Here is a 21,431-nt window from a genome sequence, read left to right on the forward strand (position 1 = left end):
TGTCAGCAAATGATGTAGATCTCCCTCCCCCTTTCGCTGGCTGGGCACTGATATTGATGCCTTCGCATCAATGACCAGGCTTCACTTAACAGTGTGAGGGAGGAGGGGGGCAAGTGAGTTCAGGTCTCTGCTTCCTGCCCCCTGCCCTAGACCAGAAACTTAGCCCTATGTACACTGAACATTCACTTTCTTTCCAGTCAGTTTCTTGATTTCAACCTGGGAGGAACCCTGAATGTGTCAGTTATTCTAACTAAATGGAATGAGAGGGGATGGGAGGGGCCAAGTGAGATGGACTTGCAATTAATTACATAATTTGCCTCTTAATCCTGTGACTTCCAGACTCTGGGGTCTCTTGGGACTCTGCTCTGCAGGGAAGACCATTCTCCCACAGCTCCAACCTTATCCTGTGAATGAGTTCTAGGCTATGACCTTCTGCACCCTAAGTCATCCACCAAGAGTCAGACATAACTGTGTCTGACAGACACTGTCTTCATTACTAACTGAGAGTCGCTCAGTTGTGGCTGACTCTTTGCGACCTCATGGATTGTAGCCTGCCAGGCTCCTCTGTCCATGGAATTCTCCAGACCAGAATACTGGAGTGGGTAGCAGTTCCCCTCTTCAGGGGATCTTCCCAACCCAGGAATCGAACCCAGGTCTCCCGCATTACAAGCAGATTCTTTACCATCTGGGCCACAGAGCACTATATAAATTTCTAGTGTAAATACCAATATTTTTTTTCTCTTAGCTATCACTGCCTGTCAATGAATCATAGTTCATTTTACCATGAGTAAATTTGTTCACATAAAGGCCATTTACAACCAAGATACAATGTTATACTTAAGTTATTCGTAGTTAATAATTTATTGATATGGATTTATTAGCCAATTTTTTCCTGCCTTTAGTTTTAGCTCACAAATTATAAAAAGCAATACTTTAGAACTCAGCACAGTCATTTCATAGGAAGAAAATTTACTTCATGTCACAAATGCAAACTTTAGCAACAAATCTGTAGAAGTTACTTTTCTAGGACTATTATCAAAGCATTATTTCAGCTACTCAAGGTAAAACATTATTTATCAGAATGTGATGCTTCAAAATGTCACAGATGAAAAACACATGTCAAAGGTAACACATTTGTTTAATTTCATTAGTTACAAGTGAACTTGTGGATAAGTCATGACTTTAGGTGTGTATAACATTTCTGCTGAAATGTCCAATCCACATCTCAATGATAATCATGAATGAATATGGCTATTGAGAGATTCCAGGTGAGTCAGGGTCACCATCTCTAGGAATTAGATGAGTGATTCAGAGCCAGCTTGATATGTTGGTTACTCACTAGAATTTCTGGTTCAGATCATAACCAAAAAATGAAACAAAACATTTCCTTGGTCACATATCTAGGCTCCAAAGGGGAGATGGCAGCGCTGAAAGATGGGAAAACCAGAGGTTCTGCTTCCTTATTGTTCTTTCTCTTCCTCATGGCAACCTATGTTTTGAGGGGGAGGGTTATCCATGGAGTTTTAAAACTGGAAGAGGCCATCAAGCTCCTTCATTTCTACAGACTGCAGAGACCCAGTAACTTGGCCAAGGTCCAACAATAAACAGATGCCCAGCCTGCTTGGTTAATAAGCGGGTGATCCAGAATGCCCAGCTCATAATTCCCACTTGCCATTTGGAAGGACTTTCTCGAGTACATGCTTTTAATGCCAGGAGACTGGCCAAGAAGAGCTCTTCTTAGTCTGCTCAGCACAACAGCTGAGATCTTGCCAGTTTTCCCAGGCAACAGTTGGTTCCCACTCAGGTAGATTCTTGTGAAGAGATGATTGTTTCAGAGTCGGAACAAAACAACTCAAAGCCTTCTTCTCCCCTTCATGTGTCAAAACAGCTGTTCCTTGTATGATGTCCTCTTGGACGTTTCAGTTTTGTGGAAATCAAACTCTCTTGGGTTCTATCAGTGAGCGTGAAATTGTACTGAACCAACACAGAGTCAGTTTTGTCTTGTGGTTACCAACCAAGTTAATGATTGCCATTTGCTAAATCTTTAGTATGAAATGCTATATAAAAGTGAGTAAGCGCAATGTCAACGCGGCTCAGTTGGTATGTATGAAACATTTTACAGTGTCATCGCTGCACTTAACATCCAGTGAATCTTCCAGGACGTATAGATTACTTTGATATCACCTGGAATTCAGACACGCCAGTTGCCTCTCTTCCTTCTTGGAGGCAAAGATTAGGTTACTGCTAGTCCTTCTCCAGACATGAACATTACCTACAGATTAGATCAGCCGTGTGTTGTGTTGATGGTTGGAATGATGCTCAAAAAACCAACCTAAGTCCTTGTACCACTTACAAAACTGTTTGCTTATACTCTTTTGAGGTTTGGTCCTGCTGCTTTGGGGTTTGATGAGAGTTTTCAAGCAGTTCATAGCCATCCTGCACGTTGGGGAGACTCTGCCTCACATCTGGGGGAACCTTTTGGACCCGAATACTGGTGCTGTTCTTTGGAGAAACTCTCTGACCTCGGTATGCCTGAGCCTGGCGTTTACAGATGCCAAACTTGCTGAGCAGGATAAACACATCCCTCTGGAAGGCTTTGGTGAAAATGGCATAGAGGAACGGATTGGCACAGGAGTTAAGTGGGTAGAAGAGGACCAGCAAGATTTTGGAATTGGTAACAGTGATGAGAGGCTTGTTCATAAGGGCCGACAGAGCGTAGAAAGAGATTGGGGCCATGCACATGAAATCAGTGAAGATCAACACAGCCATCCTTTTGGCAATTCTGGTGTCTTTGTCCCCCGGGTTGTAGTGGGGATTTCGGACTGTGATGTAGATCTTCACGTAACAGGCGCAGACGATGATAAAGGCAACGATGTTGAGCAACAGAACGAGGATAATGTACGCCAGGGCAAGAGGGGTCTCGGTGTCCATGGGCAGGCAGATGCTGACCTTGGCATAGCTGCTTATTCCCACCAAAGGGAGCAGGGCGAGCAGGAAGCAGCAAACCCAGCCCCCCAGCATAATGACGTAGGCATGCCAGAGGCGGATCTTGCGGTCCAGGTGCATGGCGAAGGTGATGGCGTACCAGCGCTCCAAGGTGATGACCGTCAGGGTGTACACAGACAACTCGCTGGCAAAGACGGTGAAGAAGCCAGCCGTGTTGCAGCCAGGGCCCGTCTGCCAGTCGATGGCATGGTTGTAGTACTCGGACTGAGTGTAGAGGTCTACGGAGGCGATGAGGAGCAGATACAACCCCATGCAGAAGTCTGCGAAGGCCAGGTTGCACATGAGGAAGCGTGGCACGGTCAGCTTGTAGTGGCTCGTGAGGAGGATGACCAGGACGAAGACGTTGCCCAGGAGAGCCAGCAGACTCACAAACCACACCACAATTCTCAGGGACTTGTAGCCCATGATGTCCTCACAGGGGTTGAACTCATCCGACTTGGGGGTACACACCATGTCCTCACTCCCGCCACACACGGTATAGTCGTAATGGCTGTCAAAGGCCTGCAGAGTCTCCTCCTGGGGGTTTTTGAGCTCTTGGCCAAAACCAATGATCTCATCTTCTTGTTCCTCAAAGAAGACGTAGTAATGAGAGTTGCTGTGGGTATCTTGGAACTTGGAGTTCTCCTTGTACCCGGCACTGCCATCACCCAGATCCTCCTCATATTCCTGGTAGAAGGGACCACTCAAAGCACTGGCAGATTTTCTCTGACGCAGGCCCCGAATACTGCTCTCGTTACACATTAAAGACTGAAAGATTCTGCAAGGCAGTGGATAGAAAGTTACCACTTGTTGAAAACCCACTAATGGTCCCCACCACACTTAGCAAAATGTGCAAACTAAGTAGTATGATACACAGGATTCTACATGATGTGGTCAGGCCTGTCTCTCCTGCATCATTTCCTATTACCTTCCCTACCCAAGTATGATCCACTGACATACTGTCCTTATTTCTCTTCTGCAACCAGCTCAAGAACAGCAGTGATTAAAAAAAAAAAAAAATCATGGATACTAGAGCCAGTCTGCCTAGGTTAAGACCCGATTCTACTATTTTCTGGTTATTTCACCTTGGGAAGGTCTATGAGTACTGGTTTATTTATGTATAGAACGGGAGAGAGAGAGTATTTTATTTTGGGTTGTTATAGGAATACATGAGTGTATCATTTTAAAGTTCTTACGACAGCACCTGGAATGTTGTTAGTACCAGGTAGATGTGCGTGTGAGGGTGTGTGGGTTCACTTGTGTCTGACTCTGCTAGTTGCTGTTAGTATTATTATTATTCCTACTCAGAGCTTCAGAATTCCACGTTCCCTTTGCCTGAAAAACTCCTGGCTGCCTCTACTGAGTATTCAGTTTTAAACTCAAATTGTCTTTCCTCAGAACAACCTTTCTTCCTCTTTTTTAATAAACTGTCTGACCCTTGTGTTCATTTCCCTCATAGCACTATCTGAGATCTTCTTAGTTGTTTGCCGGTTTCTTTTCTGACTTCCATACTAGAATGTAAACAAAATGCAAGAAGGCTCTGGTCTGTCCTATTCATTTCTGGGAATAGGACAGTGCCGGGCACATAACAGGTGCTCAGTAAATGTTTACTGAACAGATGAATAAAGGGACACTATTGTGCAGGCATGCTTATGGAAGTAAGCTTTAGGGTTTCACTAGCCCACCAGATAGATCCCAAAGAGATTCCTTAGATGGCCTCAGCTGCTGAGCAGATTCATCTATGGAGTGATGTTTAAAATCTGCAGCGGACTGCCTATTCTACCTTGTTTGGAGGTTCATGAGAAATCATTCCTGTCTCTCCTGCATCACTACCTAAAATCCTCCCCTCCTCTGCTTTGATGCAGAGATACAAGCCTTATTTCTGATCTACAAACACTTTTGGTCTGCAGAGTCACTGTGTCCCATGGACTTCATGTTTCTTACAGACGCTTCCAAATTCTTCTCCACCTGTTTTTGCAAACAACAGAACTTCTTCCTCAAACCCAGAAATTAATTCAACTTCCACTAAAACCTTTTGTCACTTAATCCAGACACTGCCACTTACCCTCTGATTTTCTTCTGATTCTTAAAAGCACAGCAGTGGCTCGGATAAGAAAGGTCAGCCCGTGTGAGGTGAAGGAAACTCAAGGAAAGAGGAAGTTTCTTTAGAGTCCAGGTGTTTCTTGCTATCAGTTCCTTCAGGTGCTCCAGGCCTTTGGATGGCAGGGCAGTGACACTGGTGTAAGAGAGGTCCCTGAGAGGGAGACAACAGTGATCAGAGGGCGGGCAGCCAGGGCCTCTTAGAGTCCAGACAGGCCTGAGATTCACGGGGAGATGACATGATGCCTTCTTCTACTGAACATGCCCCCTGAGATGTTACACACAGCCACTGGTCTAAGGAGGAATAATATGCTTCTAAGTTGATACACTGCAAGGTACTCCCTTTTTTAAAAAAACTTTCAGATTGGAGTATAAGTGCTTTACAATGCTGTATTAGTTTCTGCTTTACAACAAGGTGAATCAACTATATGTATACATAAACATATATCCCCCTTTAGCTTTCCTCCCACCCACCCCATCCCCACCCCCACCCCCACCCCTCTAGGTCATCACAGAGCACCGAGCTGAGCTCCCTGTACTACGCAGCAACTTCCCACTAGCTAGCTATTTTACACACGGTAGTGTATGTCAGTTCAGTTCAGTTCAGTTGCTCAGTCATGTCTGACTCTGCGACTCATGGACTGCAGCACACCAGGCCTCCCTGTCCATAACCAAGTCCCAGAGTTTACTCAAACTCAAGTCCATTGAGTTGGTGATGCCATCCAATCATCTCATCCACTGTCGTTCCCTTCTCTTCCTGCCTTCAGTCTTTCCCTGCATCAGGGTCTTTTCCAATGAGTCAGCTCTTCGCATGAGGTGGCCAAAGTATTGGAGTTTCAGCTTCAGCATCAGCCCTTCCAATGAATATTCAGGACTGATTTCCTTTAGGATGGACTGGTTGGATTTCCTTGCAGCCCAAGGGACTCTCAAGAGTCTTCTCCAACACCACAGTTCGAAAGCATCAGTTCTTCGGCACTCAGCTTTCTTTATAGTCCAACTCTCACATCCGTATAGGGCTACTGGAAAAACCGTAGCTTTGACTAGCCGGACCTTTGTTGGCAAAGTAATGTATATATGTATATATGTGTATATGTGTACATGTATGTCTGTGCTACTCCTGAATTCATTCCAGTCTCTCCTACCCCCGCTGTGTCCACAAGTCTGTTCTCTACATCATGTCTCTATTCCTGGGATTCTCATTTTCATTGCTTAGAACTCCAGTATCAATACAAATAATAAATAGTTCATCAGACATTTTGTTTTACCCATTGCAGTACATACAAACTCTTGGAATCAGAGACGGATGTCAATTTTACTCTGGAAAACTACACCATATAATTACTAAGGGGTCTCAAGGCAAGAGAATAAATCTGAACAGGTTCAAAGGGCCTAAGTTGCTCCCAGTCTCTGTGGGGACTAGGGTTTGGGGACTGATAAATTACTCATTGATCCAGATCAATACCAGTATCATGAAAATTGTCTAATGATACAGAACTTAGGAGTCATAACCAGTTACATGGTGAATTCATGACAGAACAATCTCACCATTCTTTACAAGGTTCTAAATGTATTCCTGGAAAAAAACTCTAGGGTTTATATTAACAAACTAAAGTGAGATTCAAGGTACTTCCAAAAACAATGGGGAGGTAGTGAGGCTGGGAGAGTGTAGACATTAGCATTAGTTACCTGCTGCTGCTGCTGCTGCCAAGTCACTTCAGTCATGTCCGACTCTGTGTGACCCCATAGACGGCAGCCCTTAGGTAGCATTAATTCATGGCTTTTAGACATTTTTTGCTCTTTTCTGTGTTCTAGAGTCTACCTGTGTATCTTGCCCCATCATTTTTACTTGCATTGAATAATGGCTTGAATAAACCACAAATTTTAACCTGACACCTCTCATATTTTATCAATGTTCATTAAATATTCTTTATTTTTTATACTCATATTTTTAATATCTCATATAATTAGCATGTAATATTAAGCTGATTAGCAAATGAATTGCAATGTTTACAACTTCTTCCTCCACATCATTGTAACTGAACTTTGCTGGGATTTACATTCTCAAGGTTCAAGGTTCCTAGAACTTGCTGTTGTTGTTCAGTTTTAAGTTGTATCTGACTCTTTGCGACCCCATGGACTGTAGCATGCCAGGCTTCCTTGTCCTATGTATCTCTAGGAGTTTGCTCAAACTCATGTCCATTGAAATGGTGATGCTATTCAACCATCTTATCCTCTGTCATCCCCTTCTCCTCCTGCCTTCAATCTTTCCCAGCATCAGGGCCTTTTCCGATGAGTTGGCTCTTCGCATCAGGTGGCCAAAGTATTGGCGCTTCAGCTTCAGCAACAGTCCTTCCAATAAATATTCACGGTTGATTTCCTTCAGGAATGATTGGTTTGACCTCCTTGCAGTCCAAGGTACTCTCAAGAGTCTTCTGCAGCACCACAGTTTGAAAGCATAAATTCTTCGGCGCTCAGCCTTCTTTATGGTGCTATTTCTCTTCTCTTCCCCAGTAGTATATTGGACATCTTCCAACCTGGGGATCTGGTGTCATATCTTTTTTGCCTTTTCATACTGTTCGTGGGGTTCTCGAGGCATGCCGTGCAGGGTCACCCAAGACAGACATGTCATGGTGGAGAGTTCTGACAAAACATGGTCCCTCCTTGAGGAGGGAATGGCAAACCACTCCAGTAAACTTGCCTCGAGAACCCCAAACTTCCCTGGGGGGAGGCGGGTAATAATTGCTCTTTGTGCATTACTTCATGATCTCCAGGTGATTTTTAACATTAAGCAAGTACATTTGGAAAACTGGCATATATGAATGACTTCGTAGCTAGTGAGAGAGTTGCGGAATGAAGCACAACTGTGAGGTAAATGCGGTTGGACTTTGCCCTCCTGCCTGTGCTTTTGATGCACATCTTTCTCTTTTAAGCCTTCAAGGTGCGGCCACTTTCTGCCTCCGGTTTTTCTGGAAGCCACTTCTGTGTGTCTATTCTGTCAGTGAAACAGGAGAGCATCTCTTGGCTCTCCTTCTCTGCTTTGCTGTCTGTTGGATACACTGATTGTGTGTGTTCATCTGAAGGTGTTTATCCTTCCAAGTAATGTGTTTGCATTTTAAAAGATAGTTCTTGAGAAACCCCTTTAATAACCGTTCCAGTTACTGCATGACAAAATACCCCCAAACTAAGTGGTATCAAACCATTTTGTATTATAAGCATAGCTTTTATGGGCCAGGATTTCGAACAGGGCTGTGGAGGGGACGGTTTGTGTCTGTTCCACGCTGTCTGGGGCTCAGCTGGGCTGACTCAGTGGTTAGGGTGGCTCAGTGGCTGGAGGCTGGGGGTTTAATCAGGCTGCTTCACTTGCACGTTCTGGTGTCAGGGCTGAGACGGCTCAACCCTGCATTCAGCTGAGACTGCGGATGTGCCTTCTCCCAGTGATTTGAGCTTCTCACAAAATGGTGGCTTACTTATGAGAGGAATCATCTGAAGAGAGGGCATTCTAGGAGAACCGGTAGATTCAAGGGCAGGAGATACTGAACCTCATGGGCCGACCTGCCAACCCAGGGGAGGCATCCTCCTCCATCATCTCCTTCTCGGTGGGAAGAGCGTCCAGGAATTTGGTGCCTTATTTTAAAACTGCCATAGCTGTCTCGCTGTGGGCTTCCCTGGTGGCTCAGAGGGTGAAGAATCTGTCTGCTGTGTGAGAGAACTGGGTTCCATCCCTGGGTCAGGAAGATCCTCTGGAGGAGGAAATGGTACCCACCCCAGTATTCTTGCCTGGGAAATCCTGTGGACAGAGAGGCCTGGCCAGCTACAGTCCATGGGGTCGCAAAGAGTTGGACACAACTGGGCGATTAACACTTTCACTTAGTTGATCCGGCGGTGAGGATATCAGTGGGGCAGGTATTTGCTGAAAAGAGACAGCTCACCACTCTGCAAAGCAGTCTGTGGGCCAGGCAGCAGTCAAAGAGACGAGACATCCTTTGTGTCCAGAGATCCAGCTGACTGAGGGTGGAGCCAGGATGTGGGTCTAGAGTTCTCAGATTCAGTCTCCTGGGAGCTTTTCTCTACCTCTTACGTTCAGGTCCCTGGACTCTTTGACCTTAGATCCAGGTGCAGTGACCCCTTCAGGAACTCATTAGGCATCTGGGAGTGAGGAATGTATTCCCCGATTTGTCTGCGTGTCTGCAGCGAGTGTATCCCAGGTAGTCTAGAGTTAGGTCCCGATGGCGCTGAACTGGGAGGGTGTTTTTGGAAAATGTGTATAAACTTTGTGACACACATCTGTAACATAATTAGTACTTGGCATATCGTAGGTGTTCGATGTTAACGCCCTCTTTGCCACAATCTGGAGTTTATTTAAGCTCAAGTCAGAAGCAAGGGACCTAGCAAATACAGTTCCAGCGCAGATCTTGACTTATATATTCAACTGCTCATTGGACATTTCCACTTGAATTTTTCACAGGCATCTCCAACTGAACAGATCCATCCCGAACTTAGCTTCTAATACCCCATCCGCATGCCAACCTGCTCCTCCTCCATTTAAGCTAGCAGAAACCAGGGAGCTGAACTCCAAAAGAGCTGGAATCCGTGTATCTGCCTGTCTCGTGGGAGCTCTCTGGCTCGAGCTAACAGCATCTCTTGTTCCTGTATTGGTCTTGCCAGTTACTTGCCTCCAATCCACTCTCCTCACAGCAGCCAGGGTAGTCGTCACACATGAGTGAAGCAAGGTCAAAAGCTTTGCTCAAAACCTTGCAGTGATTTCCTAACGTACCGTGAATCACATCTACCCTTCCTCCCATGTTTGCCAGCGCCCTGAAGATCCGCGGCCTTTCCCTCCTCCCCAACCTCATCTCAGGGGCCAGAGCCATTTGCAGCCCAATCTAGATCCACTTAATACTAGGATCAATCTGGAGCCATCTCCCTCCCCACGGGCAGGAGCCACTCGATGTCTCTCTAAGCATCCATTAAGCCCGCTGCTCCGAGAGTGCCCCGAGATGCTGCGCTCTCCTGACGCAAGCCACTCCACGCCTGCCCCTTAAGCCCTTCCAGAGTCAAGCAAGGAGAACAGCTGCCGCCCCTCACCCTTTGAGCATCAGTTTCAGCTCCCCTGCAGAGATCTAGAGATCTGCAGGAAGGAAGGGAGGAGCTCCTTACACTTCCCAATGGACTCAGCATCACCTCTCCTCTCAAGATGATGAAATGATTCTTCCCTTTAAGCCTACTGGCATTTCTTTATTTCCTGCCTACCAACTACCATCTTCCAGGGCTTGTGTCCTTGTGGATTCTCTCTTGTCCTTGCTCAATATTCATGCCATGTACATATGGTACCACGTATATACACTCCTGTGAAAAAGATAGCTACTGGGGACCTATTATAAAGCATAGGGAGCTCAGCTTGGTGCTTTGTGATGACCTGGAGGGCTGGGAGAGATTGAGGGCAGGAGGAGAAGGGGATGACAGAGGATGAGATGGTTGGATGGCATCACCAACTCAGTGGACATGAGTTTGAGTAAGCTCCGGGAGTTGGTGATGGACAGGGAGGCCTGGCGTGCTGCAGTCCATGGGGTTGCAAAGAGTTGGGCATGACTGAGCGACTGAACTGAACTGAACTGAACTGAAGAGGGGTGGGAGGGAGTCCAAGAGGAAGGGGATTATATGTATATATATACGCATGAAAGTGTTTTTAGGCATTATATCCAATTTACAAATTACGATAGAAATAGTGAAAGATGTGGCTATGTAAAGTTATACACTATGTTCCATAAAATACTGCACAGTATAGCATCAAATAATTTAAAAAGGAACATCAATGGAAAAGAAATATTCATGCCATGAGTATTTACAGTAAAATGCAACTGAGCTAGACCCCAAATAAGATCTCAGGTCAGCAGTTGATATGTCTGCAGAGTCACGGTTCTTATCACTACCACCTTAGTTCAGGTTTGAATTACGTTTCAACTGAGTTTTGCAAAAACCTCCTGAGTGATCTCCCAGAAAGTGTCTACTAACTCTGCCTTTAGACTTAGGAGAGGATGTTCTTTCTAAAACTTAAATCTCATCTTGTTGCTTTCCAGCTTGAAACCCATGGCCTACAGATTGAAGTTCAACCTTCTCTCAGTCTCTGCTCTCTCTCCAGTGGGAGTCTCTTCCTGAATCCACATGGCTTGGGGATCTTAGTTCCCTGACTAGGGATTGAACCCGCACCCTTGGAAGTGAACATGCAGAGTCCTGATCACTGGACAGCCAGATAATTCCCTGGAGTATATTTTCAAGTAATTTCTTAGAAAAGTGATATATGTAAGATGTTTTCTGGATCCTGTATGACTAAAAAATGACTTTCCCCCCCCACTCTTTTAAATTTCAATTGATACTTTCAGTTCAGTTCAGTCACTCAGTTGTGTCCCCCTCTTTGTGATCCCATGAACCACAGCACGCCAGGCATCCCTGTTCATCACCAGTTCCCGGAGTCCACCCAAACCCATGTCCATTGAGTCGGTGATGTCATCCAACCATCTCATCCTCTGTTGTCCCCTTCTCCTCCTGCCCACAATCTTTCCCAGCATCAGGGTCTTTTCAAATGAGTCAGCTCTCCGCATCAGGTGGCCAAAGTATTGGAGTTTCAGCTTCAAAATCAGTCCTTCCAATGAACACCCGGGACTGAGCTCCTTTAGGATGGACTGGTTGGATCTCCTTGCAGTCCAAGGGACTCTCGAGAGTTTCCTTCAACACCACAGGTCAAAAACATCAATTCTTCCGCGCTCAGCTTTCTTTATAGTCCAACTCATACATCCATACATGACCACTGGAAAAACCATAGCCTTGACCAGACGGACCTTTGTTGGCAAAGTAATGTGTCTGCTTTTTAATATGCTATCTAGGTTGGTCATAACTTTCCTTCCAAGGAGTAAGCGTCTTTTAATTTCATTGCTGCAGTCACCAGCTGCAGTGATTTTAGAGCCCAGAAAAATAAAGTCAGCCACTGTTTTCACTGTTTCCCCATCTATTTGCCATGAAGTGATGGGACCAGATGCCATGATTTTAGTTTTCTGAATGTTGAGCTTTAAGCCAACTTTTTCACTCTCCTCTTTGACTTTCATCAAGAGGCTCTTTAGTTCTTCTTCACTTTCTGCCATAAGGGTGGCGTCATCTGCATATCTGAGGTTATTGATATTTCTCCCGGCAATCTTGATTCCAGCTTGTGCTTCCTCCAGCCCAGCGTTTCTCATGACGTCCTCTACATATAAGTTAAATAAGCAGGGTGACAATATACAGCCTTAACGTACTTCTTTTCCTATTCGGAACCAGTCTGTTGTTCCATGTCCAGTTCTAACTGTTGCTTCCTGACCTGCATACAGGTTTCTCAAGAGGTGGTCAGGTGGTCTGGTATTCCCATCTCTTTCAGAATTTTCCACAGTTTATTGTGATCCACACAGTCAAAGTCTTTGGCATAGTCAATAAAGCAGAAATAGATGTTTTTCTGGAACTCTCTTGCTTTTTCGATGATCCAGCGGATGTTGGCAATTTGATCTCTGGTTCCTCTGCCTTTTCTAAAACCAGCTTGAACATCTGGAAGATCATGGTTCATGTATTGCGGAAGCCTGGCTTGAAGAATCTTAAGAATTTTTAAAATGAATTAATTTCTAAAGTTTACAGCTTTATTGAGGTAATAATTGACAAAAATAATATGTATTTATGGTATACAAAGTGATGTTTTTATATATGTATACATTGTGAAATGATTACCACAATTAACATATCCATCACCTCACATAGATATGATTTTTTGTGTGTGGTGAAAACACTTTATGTCTACTCTCTGAGCAAATATCAAATATACACTATAGTATTGTTAACTACAGTCACCATGTGAAAACTAGGTCGGATGAATCACAAGATAGAATCAAGACTGCAGGAGAAATGCCAACAACCTCGGATATGCAGAAAATACCACTCTGATGGCAGAAAATGAAGAGAAACTAAAGAGCCTCTTGATGAGAGTCAAGGAAAAGACTGAAAAAGCTGGCTTGAAACTCAGCATTCAAAAAACTAAGATCATGGCATCTGGTCCCATCACTTCACGGCAAATAGAAGGGGGAAAAGTGGAAACAGTGAAAGATTTTTTTTTTTTCTTGGGCTTTAACATCACTGTGGACGGTGACTGCAGCCATGAAATTAAAAGATGCTTGCTCCTTGGAAGGAAAGCTATTGATAAACCTAGACAGTACATTAAAAAACAGAGACATCACTTTGCCAACAAAGGTCCATCTAGTCAAAGGTATGGTTTTTCCAGTAGTCATGTAGTGATGTGAGAGTTGGACCATAAAGAAGGCTGAGCACCAAAGAATTAATGCTTTCAAACTGTGCTGCTGGACAAGACTCTTGAGAGTCCCTTGGACTGCAAGGAGATCAAACCAGTCAATCCTAAAAAAGCCGACCCTGAATATTCTTTGGAAGGACTGTTGCTAAAGCAGAAGCTCCAATACTTTGGCCACCTGATGTGAAGAGCCGACTCATTAGAAAAGACCCTGATGCTGGGAAAGATTGAAGGCAAAAGGAGGAGGGAGTGGCAGAGGATGAGATGGTTGGATGGCATCTCGACTAAATGGACATGAGTTTGAGCAAACTACAGGAGACAGTGGAGGGCAGAGGATCCTTGCATGTTACAGTCCATTGAGTCAAAAAGAGTCAGACAGAATTTAGAGAGAGAACAACAACAAGGCTGTACCTTAGACTGTCAGAACTTAGGCTATGTAACTGAAACTTTGTACCTTTTGACCAACATTTTCTTGTTTTCCTTATCCCCCAGCCCCTGGCGACCACCACCATACCCCTGTTTTACTCTGTTACCATGAATTCAGCTTTTTTAGATTCCACAGGTAAGACAGATCATGTGGTGTTTGTCTTTCTGTGCCTGGCTTTGAAGATTCTAATTTGAGCTTGACAAGAGCGGGGCTTACTGTCAGGGTTTTGCACCCAGGCTGGTGCTTAGAAGACAGAAGGCTCTGAATACATATTTGTCGAATACATTTTTACAGTGCTTTCTTGTCTTATCTTCCTTTTTTATGGCATGTTTGAGGAAGCACACGCAGCAGTCAGGAGCAGGGGTTTTAAATTCAGACCATCTGGATTTGCGTTTTCCTTTCCCCACTGACTAAACTTAACTATCAGCCACTTAATTTTTTTGTCCCTCCGATTCCTTGTCTCCTTGAGCGGGGGGGGGGGGGGGGGGGGGGGGCTCACAGTGGGCTGTCAGTAAATATTAACCATTATTATCACTGTCGTTACAGGGACAAAACATCTTCTCAGGTTAACCTCAGGTCGCTAATTGTTGCTTTGTAAAATGTTCTTTTCTGTTCTCTGCATGCCTTTTGTTGCTCCAGGCTCGTCCCTGCCCTTGACCCGCTCCTACACATATATTTGTTTATCTTGGTTTCCATCTTTGACGTTAGTAGCATTCTTTGATGGGTGTTCCTTGTTGTCACATTCACGCTTAAGACTGAGGCACTGAAAATCTGATCTCAGGAGCTTGTCTACCAGTAGACTTTGCTTTAGGGCAAATTTGTAGGGAGCTGGCCATTCTGCTGTTGAGCCCTAAAATGCCAACATGGAGGTCTTTTTTATTTTAGAGTTTTTCAACTTCTTCAGAAAAGGTACTTCAAATCTCCAGCTTAGAGAGGAGGTACTTGGCAGCTGACATTTTGCATAAAAAGGGTAGAGGGTTACCATTTCCAGATTGTTGTTCAGTCGCTCAGTCGTGTCTGACTCTTTGTGACCCCATGGACTGTAGCCCACCATGTAAATCTGTCCATGGGATTTCCCAGGCAAGAATACTGGAGTGGGTTGCTATTTCCCACTCCAGGGTTGGGAGTGGGTTGCTTCCCCACCCAAGGATCAAACCAGTGTCTCCTGCATTGGCAGGCGAATTCTTTACCACTGAGCCACCTGAGAAACCCTCATTTCCAGACAGAGACGTTTAATTAACCCTTTTGTTTTTAGCCCTATATGTCACTCTTGCTACGTCCATCACCTCTAAATACCCGCCAACACACCCTTCAGAGGTGCTGCAGGGTGAGACAGTTGCCTCTGAATGTGGCTTCCTGTGGGCACTTTAAGCTTTGCCCTCCTTCTCCTCTGCCTCCCCCCCCACCCCGAATTCTGTAGCTCTCTAGACCACCCATCTGTCCTCATCTGTCCTCTTTGTCCTTGTGGATTTCTGTATATTAAAATTTTCTTTCCCACGTTTCTTAAGGGGATCTCAGGAGGGAGAAAAAATAAAAGCTTCAGTTCAATGCATCATCTCTGACTGTTAATCGCTCTTCCTTTTCTCATGTAGAAATGGGCAGGAGGTAAGAATCAGCACACTTGTTATAGCCACGCTTTCCGGGAAACAGACTCACTCAGAAGGACAATGCAGATAGTGGAGTGCAGTTTATTACACCGGCGGGCCCAAGGCAGAGTCTCCTCTTAGCCAAGGGCCCGCCGCCGTAATAAACTGCACTCCACTATCTGCATTGTCCTTCTGAGTGAGTCTGTTTCCCGGAAAGCGTGGCCATAACATTTGGTGCATTGGCCGGGAAACTCTTCACTTTGAGGAGACAGGTCTCATTTGAGGCCACCCCGAGGCTTTGTGGCTTGAATCTCCTAGAGGGGGGAAGGCGCCTCACCCCTCTGGAAGAATTCAGCCTTTCAAAGCCCGGTTTCTTCGCTTTGTCAGGTAGTGGACGGCAGCAGGGGAACTGAGCGCTCAGGTGAGGAGGAGCCCACCCAGCAGGGTGGAAGAGGGGGCCTGATCACCCCCCTGGGAGGGACCAGAAGGAGCGGGACCCACAGGAGCCTGGAGTAGGCAGGTGGCGATTGCTTGGTACACAGGTCGACGAGCGTGCTAGGGTTTAGGAAGGAAATTTGTGAAGGACATTTAGGAGGTATGTCCACGCCGTCTCAGGGAAAATTACTACCAAGCGATCGCCAAGGGATTTTTAGGATAAGAAACTGGTCCTAGTATGCTCGTATTCTGCCCTCCCCCAGGAGGTGTCCCGTCTGCTGTGAAATTCTTGACCCCCCCCCCCCCCCCCCGGAATTGTTAGGCTAGAAGGAGGGGGAAACAGAAGTGAGTATGAATTGGCTTTTCCGGAGATGGCCTGGGACATGAGATATTTAACCCATCTGTGTTTTCATCCACACCTGATCAAGCCCACCAAGGCAGAATGGACTTTAAGGGAGAAACAGTCTTGGACCATGTGATGTTCTGGTTCAGCTGTGCTGACCAGCAGGTGAAGACACGCTGATCCCCCTTCTCCCTCTGGGATATGGCAGGTAAGGCTCTTCTCACCCCAATTAGGAAGGAGGCAGAATGGCAATTTAAGTGTTACTGAGTGGAAATATCAGAAGTACATAGGGTACTGAGAACTTCGTAGACAGAACGAAAAGGAAATGTAGAAGAAGGTCCGAGAAGGTAAGCAAGATGGGGTGAAGTGAATCTAAGGCAACTGTATTGGAGTGAAAAATTTAAAGAAGGGATTAAGAAGAAACTATGGGGTGAAGGTGAAGCCTAACTGCCTCCACATACTCTGTGAGGTTGAATGGCCCCCTATGGGAGCAGGATGGCCACCAGAGAACACCGTGAACTTAAAAATAGTGGAAGCAATCTACACAGTAGTCACAGGAGAGCCAGGACACCTGGATCAATATCCATCTATTGACTCATGCATGGCTAGTGTTAGCTTGAGACCCTCCTACTTGGACAAGGTTCTGTATCCAGAAGGGAAAGGGAAAAATATTAATGGCACAAAAATTGACTGATGATAAAAAAGGAAATTCTACAGGATTTGGACGGGGATGACCTGACCCCTCCCCCATGCTGGATAATGACGCGCCTGCCTCCCAGTGCTTCACCAGGACCGGAGGCCTCCTTAATGCCCAATCCAGGGCCAGGTGAAGTTTCTGCAACAGCCGCTGCTCCTCCGCCAGCTTTCCCGGAGTTCGTAGAGCCGCTGTTTGGGCAGGCTCCGATCCGGTGACAGAAGCCTCTGGCCAACACTTCCAGGATCCCGCTCCACCCGAACCGCCCAAGCTATACCCGCCTCTCCCGGTGAGTACTGACAAGAGGGGGAGGGAGACGTTGGAATTAAGCAGAGACCGCGCTCTGCCAGAGAGCTGGAGGGAACGAAAGAGAACAGACAAGAGACTTATAGTGCAAGCTGCTGCTCTGGGAAAGTCTACCTCGGGCCCTCCAGAAAACCTCATCTGCCCCAGGGACAGGACAGTCCTTCAGCCGGTCCCAAGGGAGGCCCTGGGCCCATTACAGCCAAACCAGTGTGCCTGGCGCCGAGCTTTTGGCCACTGGCAGAATGAATGCCCTAAGGCAAGGAAGGAAGAGGAAGCTCCCGCAGTTGTGGGGCTTGCTGACCTGGAAATTAACTAGGGCTGCCAGGGCTCAGAGATATCAGGTCCCTGAGAGCCCATGGTAACCGTAAAAGTGGGGGACCAAAACACTGACTTCATGGTGGATACAGGAGCAGAACTGTCGGTAGTAACAAAACCTGTGGCACCACTGTCCAAAAAGACTACCGCTGTAACTGGGGTATCGGGAGGAGAGATGATTAAATCGTTTTGCCAGCCCAGAAAATGTCAGATGGGGGGGGGGGGGCACCAAGTGATTCATGAATTCCTCTACATTCCTGAGTGCCCAGTACCCCTGTTGGGAAGAGACTTGCTCTCCAAACTAGGAGCACAAGTGACTTTCTCCCCTGAGGAGAGGCCCACCTTCTGGACGGACTCTATGACTTATTTGCCCTCTCTCTCAATACCAACCCAAGATGAGTGGAGGTTGCATGAGCCTCTGAAGGCAGAACCGGGTGGGCCAGAAGAGCATGAGGGAGTTAACTCAATTATTCCCTGAGGTCTGGGTGGAAGACAACACCCCCTCCCCCCAGGCTGGCTGAACATCACGCCTCAGTGATAATGGAACTCAAACCAGGCACCATCCCGGTTAGAGGGCGCCGGTACCCGCTATGGATGGAGCCTGAACCGGCATATTGCCCCACGTCAATAGATTGAAACAAGCAGGCATTCTAGTAGAGTGCCAGTCGGCTTGGAATACGCCAATCCTGCCAGTCAACAGGGAAGGAGGACAGGACTGTAGGCCTGTACAAGATCTCAGGCTAGTCAACCAGGCTACTGTGACTTTACACCCCACTGTTCCAAACCCCTATACCTTGCTTAGCCTCCTCCCACCAAGGACTAAAGTTTACACTTGCCTAGATCTCAAGGATGCCTTCTTCTGCATACACCTCGCCCCAGCATCACAGCCCATCTTTGCCTTTGAATGGGAAGATCCAGTGGGGAGCACCAAACAACAGCTCATCTGGACTCCCCCACAAGGGTTTAAAAACTTCCCAGCCATCTTTGGGGAAGCCCTGGCTTCTGATCTGGACTCATTCCATCCGGAAGAGTATGGATGTCAGCTCCTACAATAGGGGGATGACCTGCTGCTGGCTGCCTGAGACCAAGGAAAAATGCTGGAAAGGGACAAATGCACTGCTCCAGCTGTTGATGAAAGCAGATTACCGGGTGTCGAAGAAGAAGGCACAGATCTACAAAGAGGAGGTAAGGTATCTGGGGTTTGTTTTAAAAAAGGACTCAAGGTTCCAGACTCTAATTGGGTCCTATATACTGATGGCACTCGTCTGATAAAACAGGGACAACAGCTCTGGGGTATTCCAAAGTGGAAGGGGCCATCAAGACTGAAAAGAGAGGGTGGGAATTGCCAAGTGGCAAATTATTGGTACCGGAGGAGCTGGCACACACTCTGGTAAGCCAGACACACCAAGCGACCCACCTAGGCCATGCTGACTGCTCACAGGTTAATGCTGCCTCTTGGATATTCAGACAAAAACCTCCGGGTATTCAACTGAAAGGCACACACTGCCCCTTGAACACCTGGGAGTGGACTTCACTGAAATGAAACCTCACCGACACTACCGTTACCTGCTGGTCATGGTATGTGCATTCTTGAGATGGGTAAAAGCTTTTCCTACCTGGACTGAAAGAGAATCAGAAGTATCCCGGTGCCTGATTAGGGAAATGGTTCCTAGATTTAGATTTCCTACCAGCATTGGATCAGGCAATGGCCCGGCTTTTGTAGCTAATTTAGTATAACAAGTAAGCAAAACTTTAAACTGCACACTGCATATAGGCCCAGAGTTCTGAGATGGTGGAATGAACCAACTGGACACTTAAAGGGACTCTCCAAGTGGATCAGAGAGACTGACTGCTCCTGAGTGGACTTGCTTCCAATGGCTCTGCTCAGACTCAGGATGACCCCACAGTCCCAAGGCTATTCTCCATATGAAATTGTGTATGGGAGGCCTCCTCCCATAATAAAACAGGTGTCAACAAATTTGCCTCAGGTAAGGGGGGATAGGATTTCATAGCAGATGGAACTGGGTAAGGTAATAAATCGGGTAACTAAGTTTGTACAAGAAAGGGTGCCGTTCCCCCTTGGGGAACAGATTCATGAGTTTACACTTGGTGACCAAGTATGGGTCAAAGATTAGAAACATGATTTGCTAGCCCTTTGGTGAAAGGGCCCTTATGTTATTCTAACTACCCCTACTGCAGTTAAAGTTGCAGGTATTGTCCCTTGATCCATCACACCAGAGCGAAGAAGGCATACCACGCTGACCCGGAAGACGCGGAGTGGACCACCCAGAAGGACCCCACCGACCCACGGGGAACCAAGATCATTCTGAAGAGAAAGAAGAGAAGGAGATCCCGGACGAGCCCTCTACAGGATGGAGCTGGGTAAACGACTCCTGCTGCTCTGCCTCTTCAACGCAATCCTGAACCTGACCAGTGTTCCTGCACAGGACAACGTCTTCATCTCGTGGGCACATTCTTACGCGAACTTCCACAACTCCTCCAACTGTTGGGTATGTGGGGCCATGCCCCTGTCAGTAATGGACGGACTCCCCTGGTGGGTATCGCCACTCCGTTATGGGGACTTTATACCACTGTGTTCCTTCTTAGAGCAACAGAAAGGAACTTTTCTCTCTCTCACCAACCATAACCTTTCTTTGCTCTCCTGGTGTAAGAAGAAGCCATCAATGGGCCAGGGACATAGGGTTACATTTAACATGAACACCAGCCTTATGGAGATAACAAAGGCTTATACCTCATATATGAAAATTAAAGAGAAAAAGGGCTCCCTTAACAAAAGGGGGACAGGCCTCCTGGTACCTTGAGCAATACTACCAGGTCTGGGATGAATATTTCTGGATGACTCCTGAGAAAGGACAGTTGATTACCCCTGCTACTATTTGCTGGGAACAAAAAGAACAGAAACTTGTATTTGGAGACCACCCCCTAGACCCAAAAGAATTAAAATATATGGGTTATTTGCCCCCTGAACAATGTAAACAAATCTTGGAAGTTACCTATCACCCCAATCAGTCTGTTCAGTGGCCCAGTTCCGACTGGAAATATAATCCTGGAATCCGCTGGGTAGCCCCCAATGGGACCCAGTGGCTCTGTGGGCTTAACTTATGGCCATGGTTACCAGTTGGCTGGGTGGGGCGTTGCACATTAGGATTTGCTTTCTCCCATGGCAGTATTAAGCCTAGCCTACACCAGCCTCCAGTAAACCTGCCTTATCTGCATGCAAGATGGACACAATCTGTGTTCCAATGGTATGACTATCTTGCTGCCTTGTTTATACCCTCTGTAGGGACAACGGATATCATGGTTAAGGTAGAGGCCTTAACTAATTTCATTAAACAGGCCCTCTTAGACAGTACTAAAGCCACTCAAGCTTTGAACGAAGAACAGATTCAGATGAGGAAGGCAGTAATTCAAAATAGGATGGCATTAGACATACTCACAGCAGCCCAAGGAGGGACTTTGGCGAATGGTGTGTACATCCCTGACCTGTCTGAAGATGTATCTGCTGCCTTGGAGGATATGCAAAATCAAGTGAAAGCCATGTCTAATGAATTGTTGTTATAGTAATCTTGATCATACTGCTTTGTGGACCCTGCTTCCTACAATGCCTTGTGAATTTTGTAACCCAGAGGTTGATAGCATTCTCTCATGTGGGTGGCAGGAGGGCTAAGGTACAATATATCTCAATAAATGATGCTCGTTATGGAAACTAAGAGCATCAAGAGGGGGGAATGAAGAAAGAATTCATAGGGCCTGGACTCCATCTCAGGCCTGTCTGTGCTGATCGTGCGCGGCCACCTCTCCAGTGGACTCTGAACTCTGTGCTTAGCGCCTGTGGGAATGACAATGGAAGGATAAGACCCCCCTCTGGGCAGGGGAATCTTGAAGAACAGACACTAATCACC

The 21,431-nt window shown here is 46.3% G+C and overlaps 1 protein-coding gene across 3 annotated transcripts in view; it reads right to left on the reverse strand.

Annotated features, from left to right (window-relative positions):
* Window positions 1-837: 837 nt before the first annotated feature.
* Window positions 838-21,431, reverse strand: part of TSHR (thyroid stimulating hormone receptor) — a 159,933-nt gene continuing 139,339 nt past the window's right edge. For all 3 annotated transcript variants that reach the window (XM_043920155.1, XM_043920156.1, XM_043920154.1), the window contains 2 exons: window positions 5,051-5,239; window positions 838-3,763 (listed from right to left, as the gene is read on the reverse strand). In XM_043920155.1, coding sequence (XP_043776090.1) covers window positions 2,350-3,763; window positions 5,051-5,239 — 1,603 coding nt within the window. In that variant the 3' untranslated portion in view covers window positions 838-2,349. The remainder of the gene's footprint in view (window positions 3,764-5,050; window positions 5,240-21,431) is intronic.

The sequence above is a fragment of the Cervus elaphus genome, chromosome 12 (genome assembly GCF_910594005.1).
Source record: "Cervus elaphus chromosome 12, mCerEla1.1, whole genome shotgun sequence".
Classification (NCBI taxonomy): Eukaryota; Metazoa; Chordata; class Mammalia; order Artiodactyla; family Cervidae; genus Cervus; species Cervus elaphus.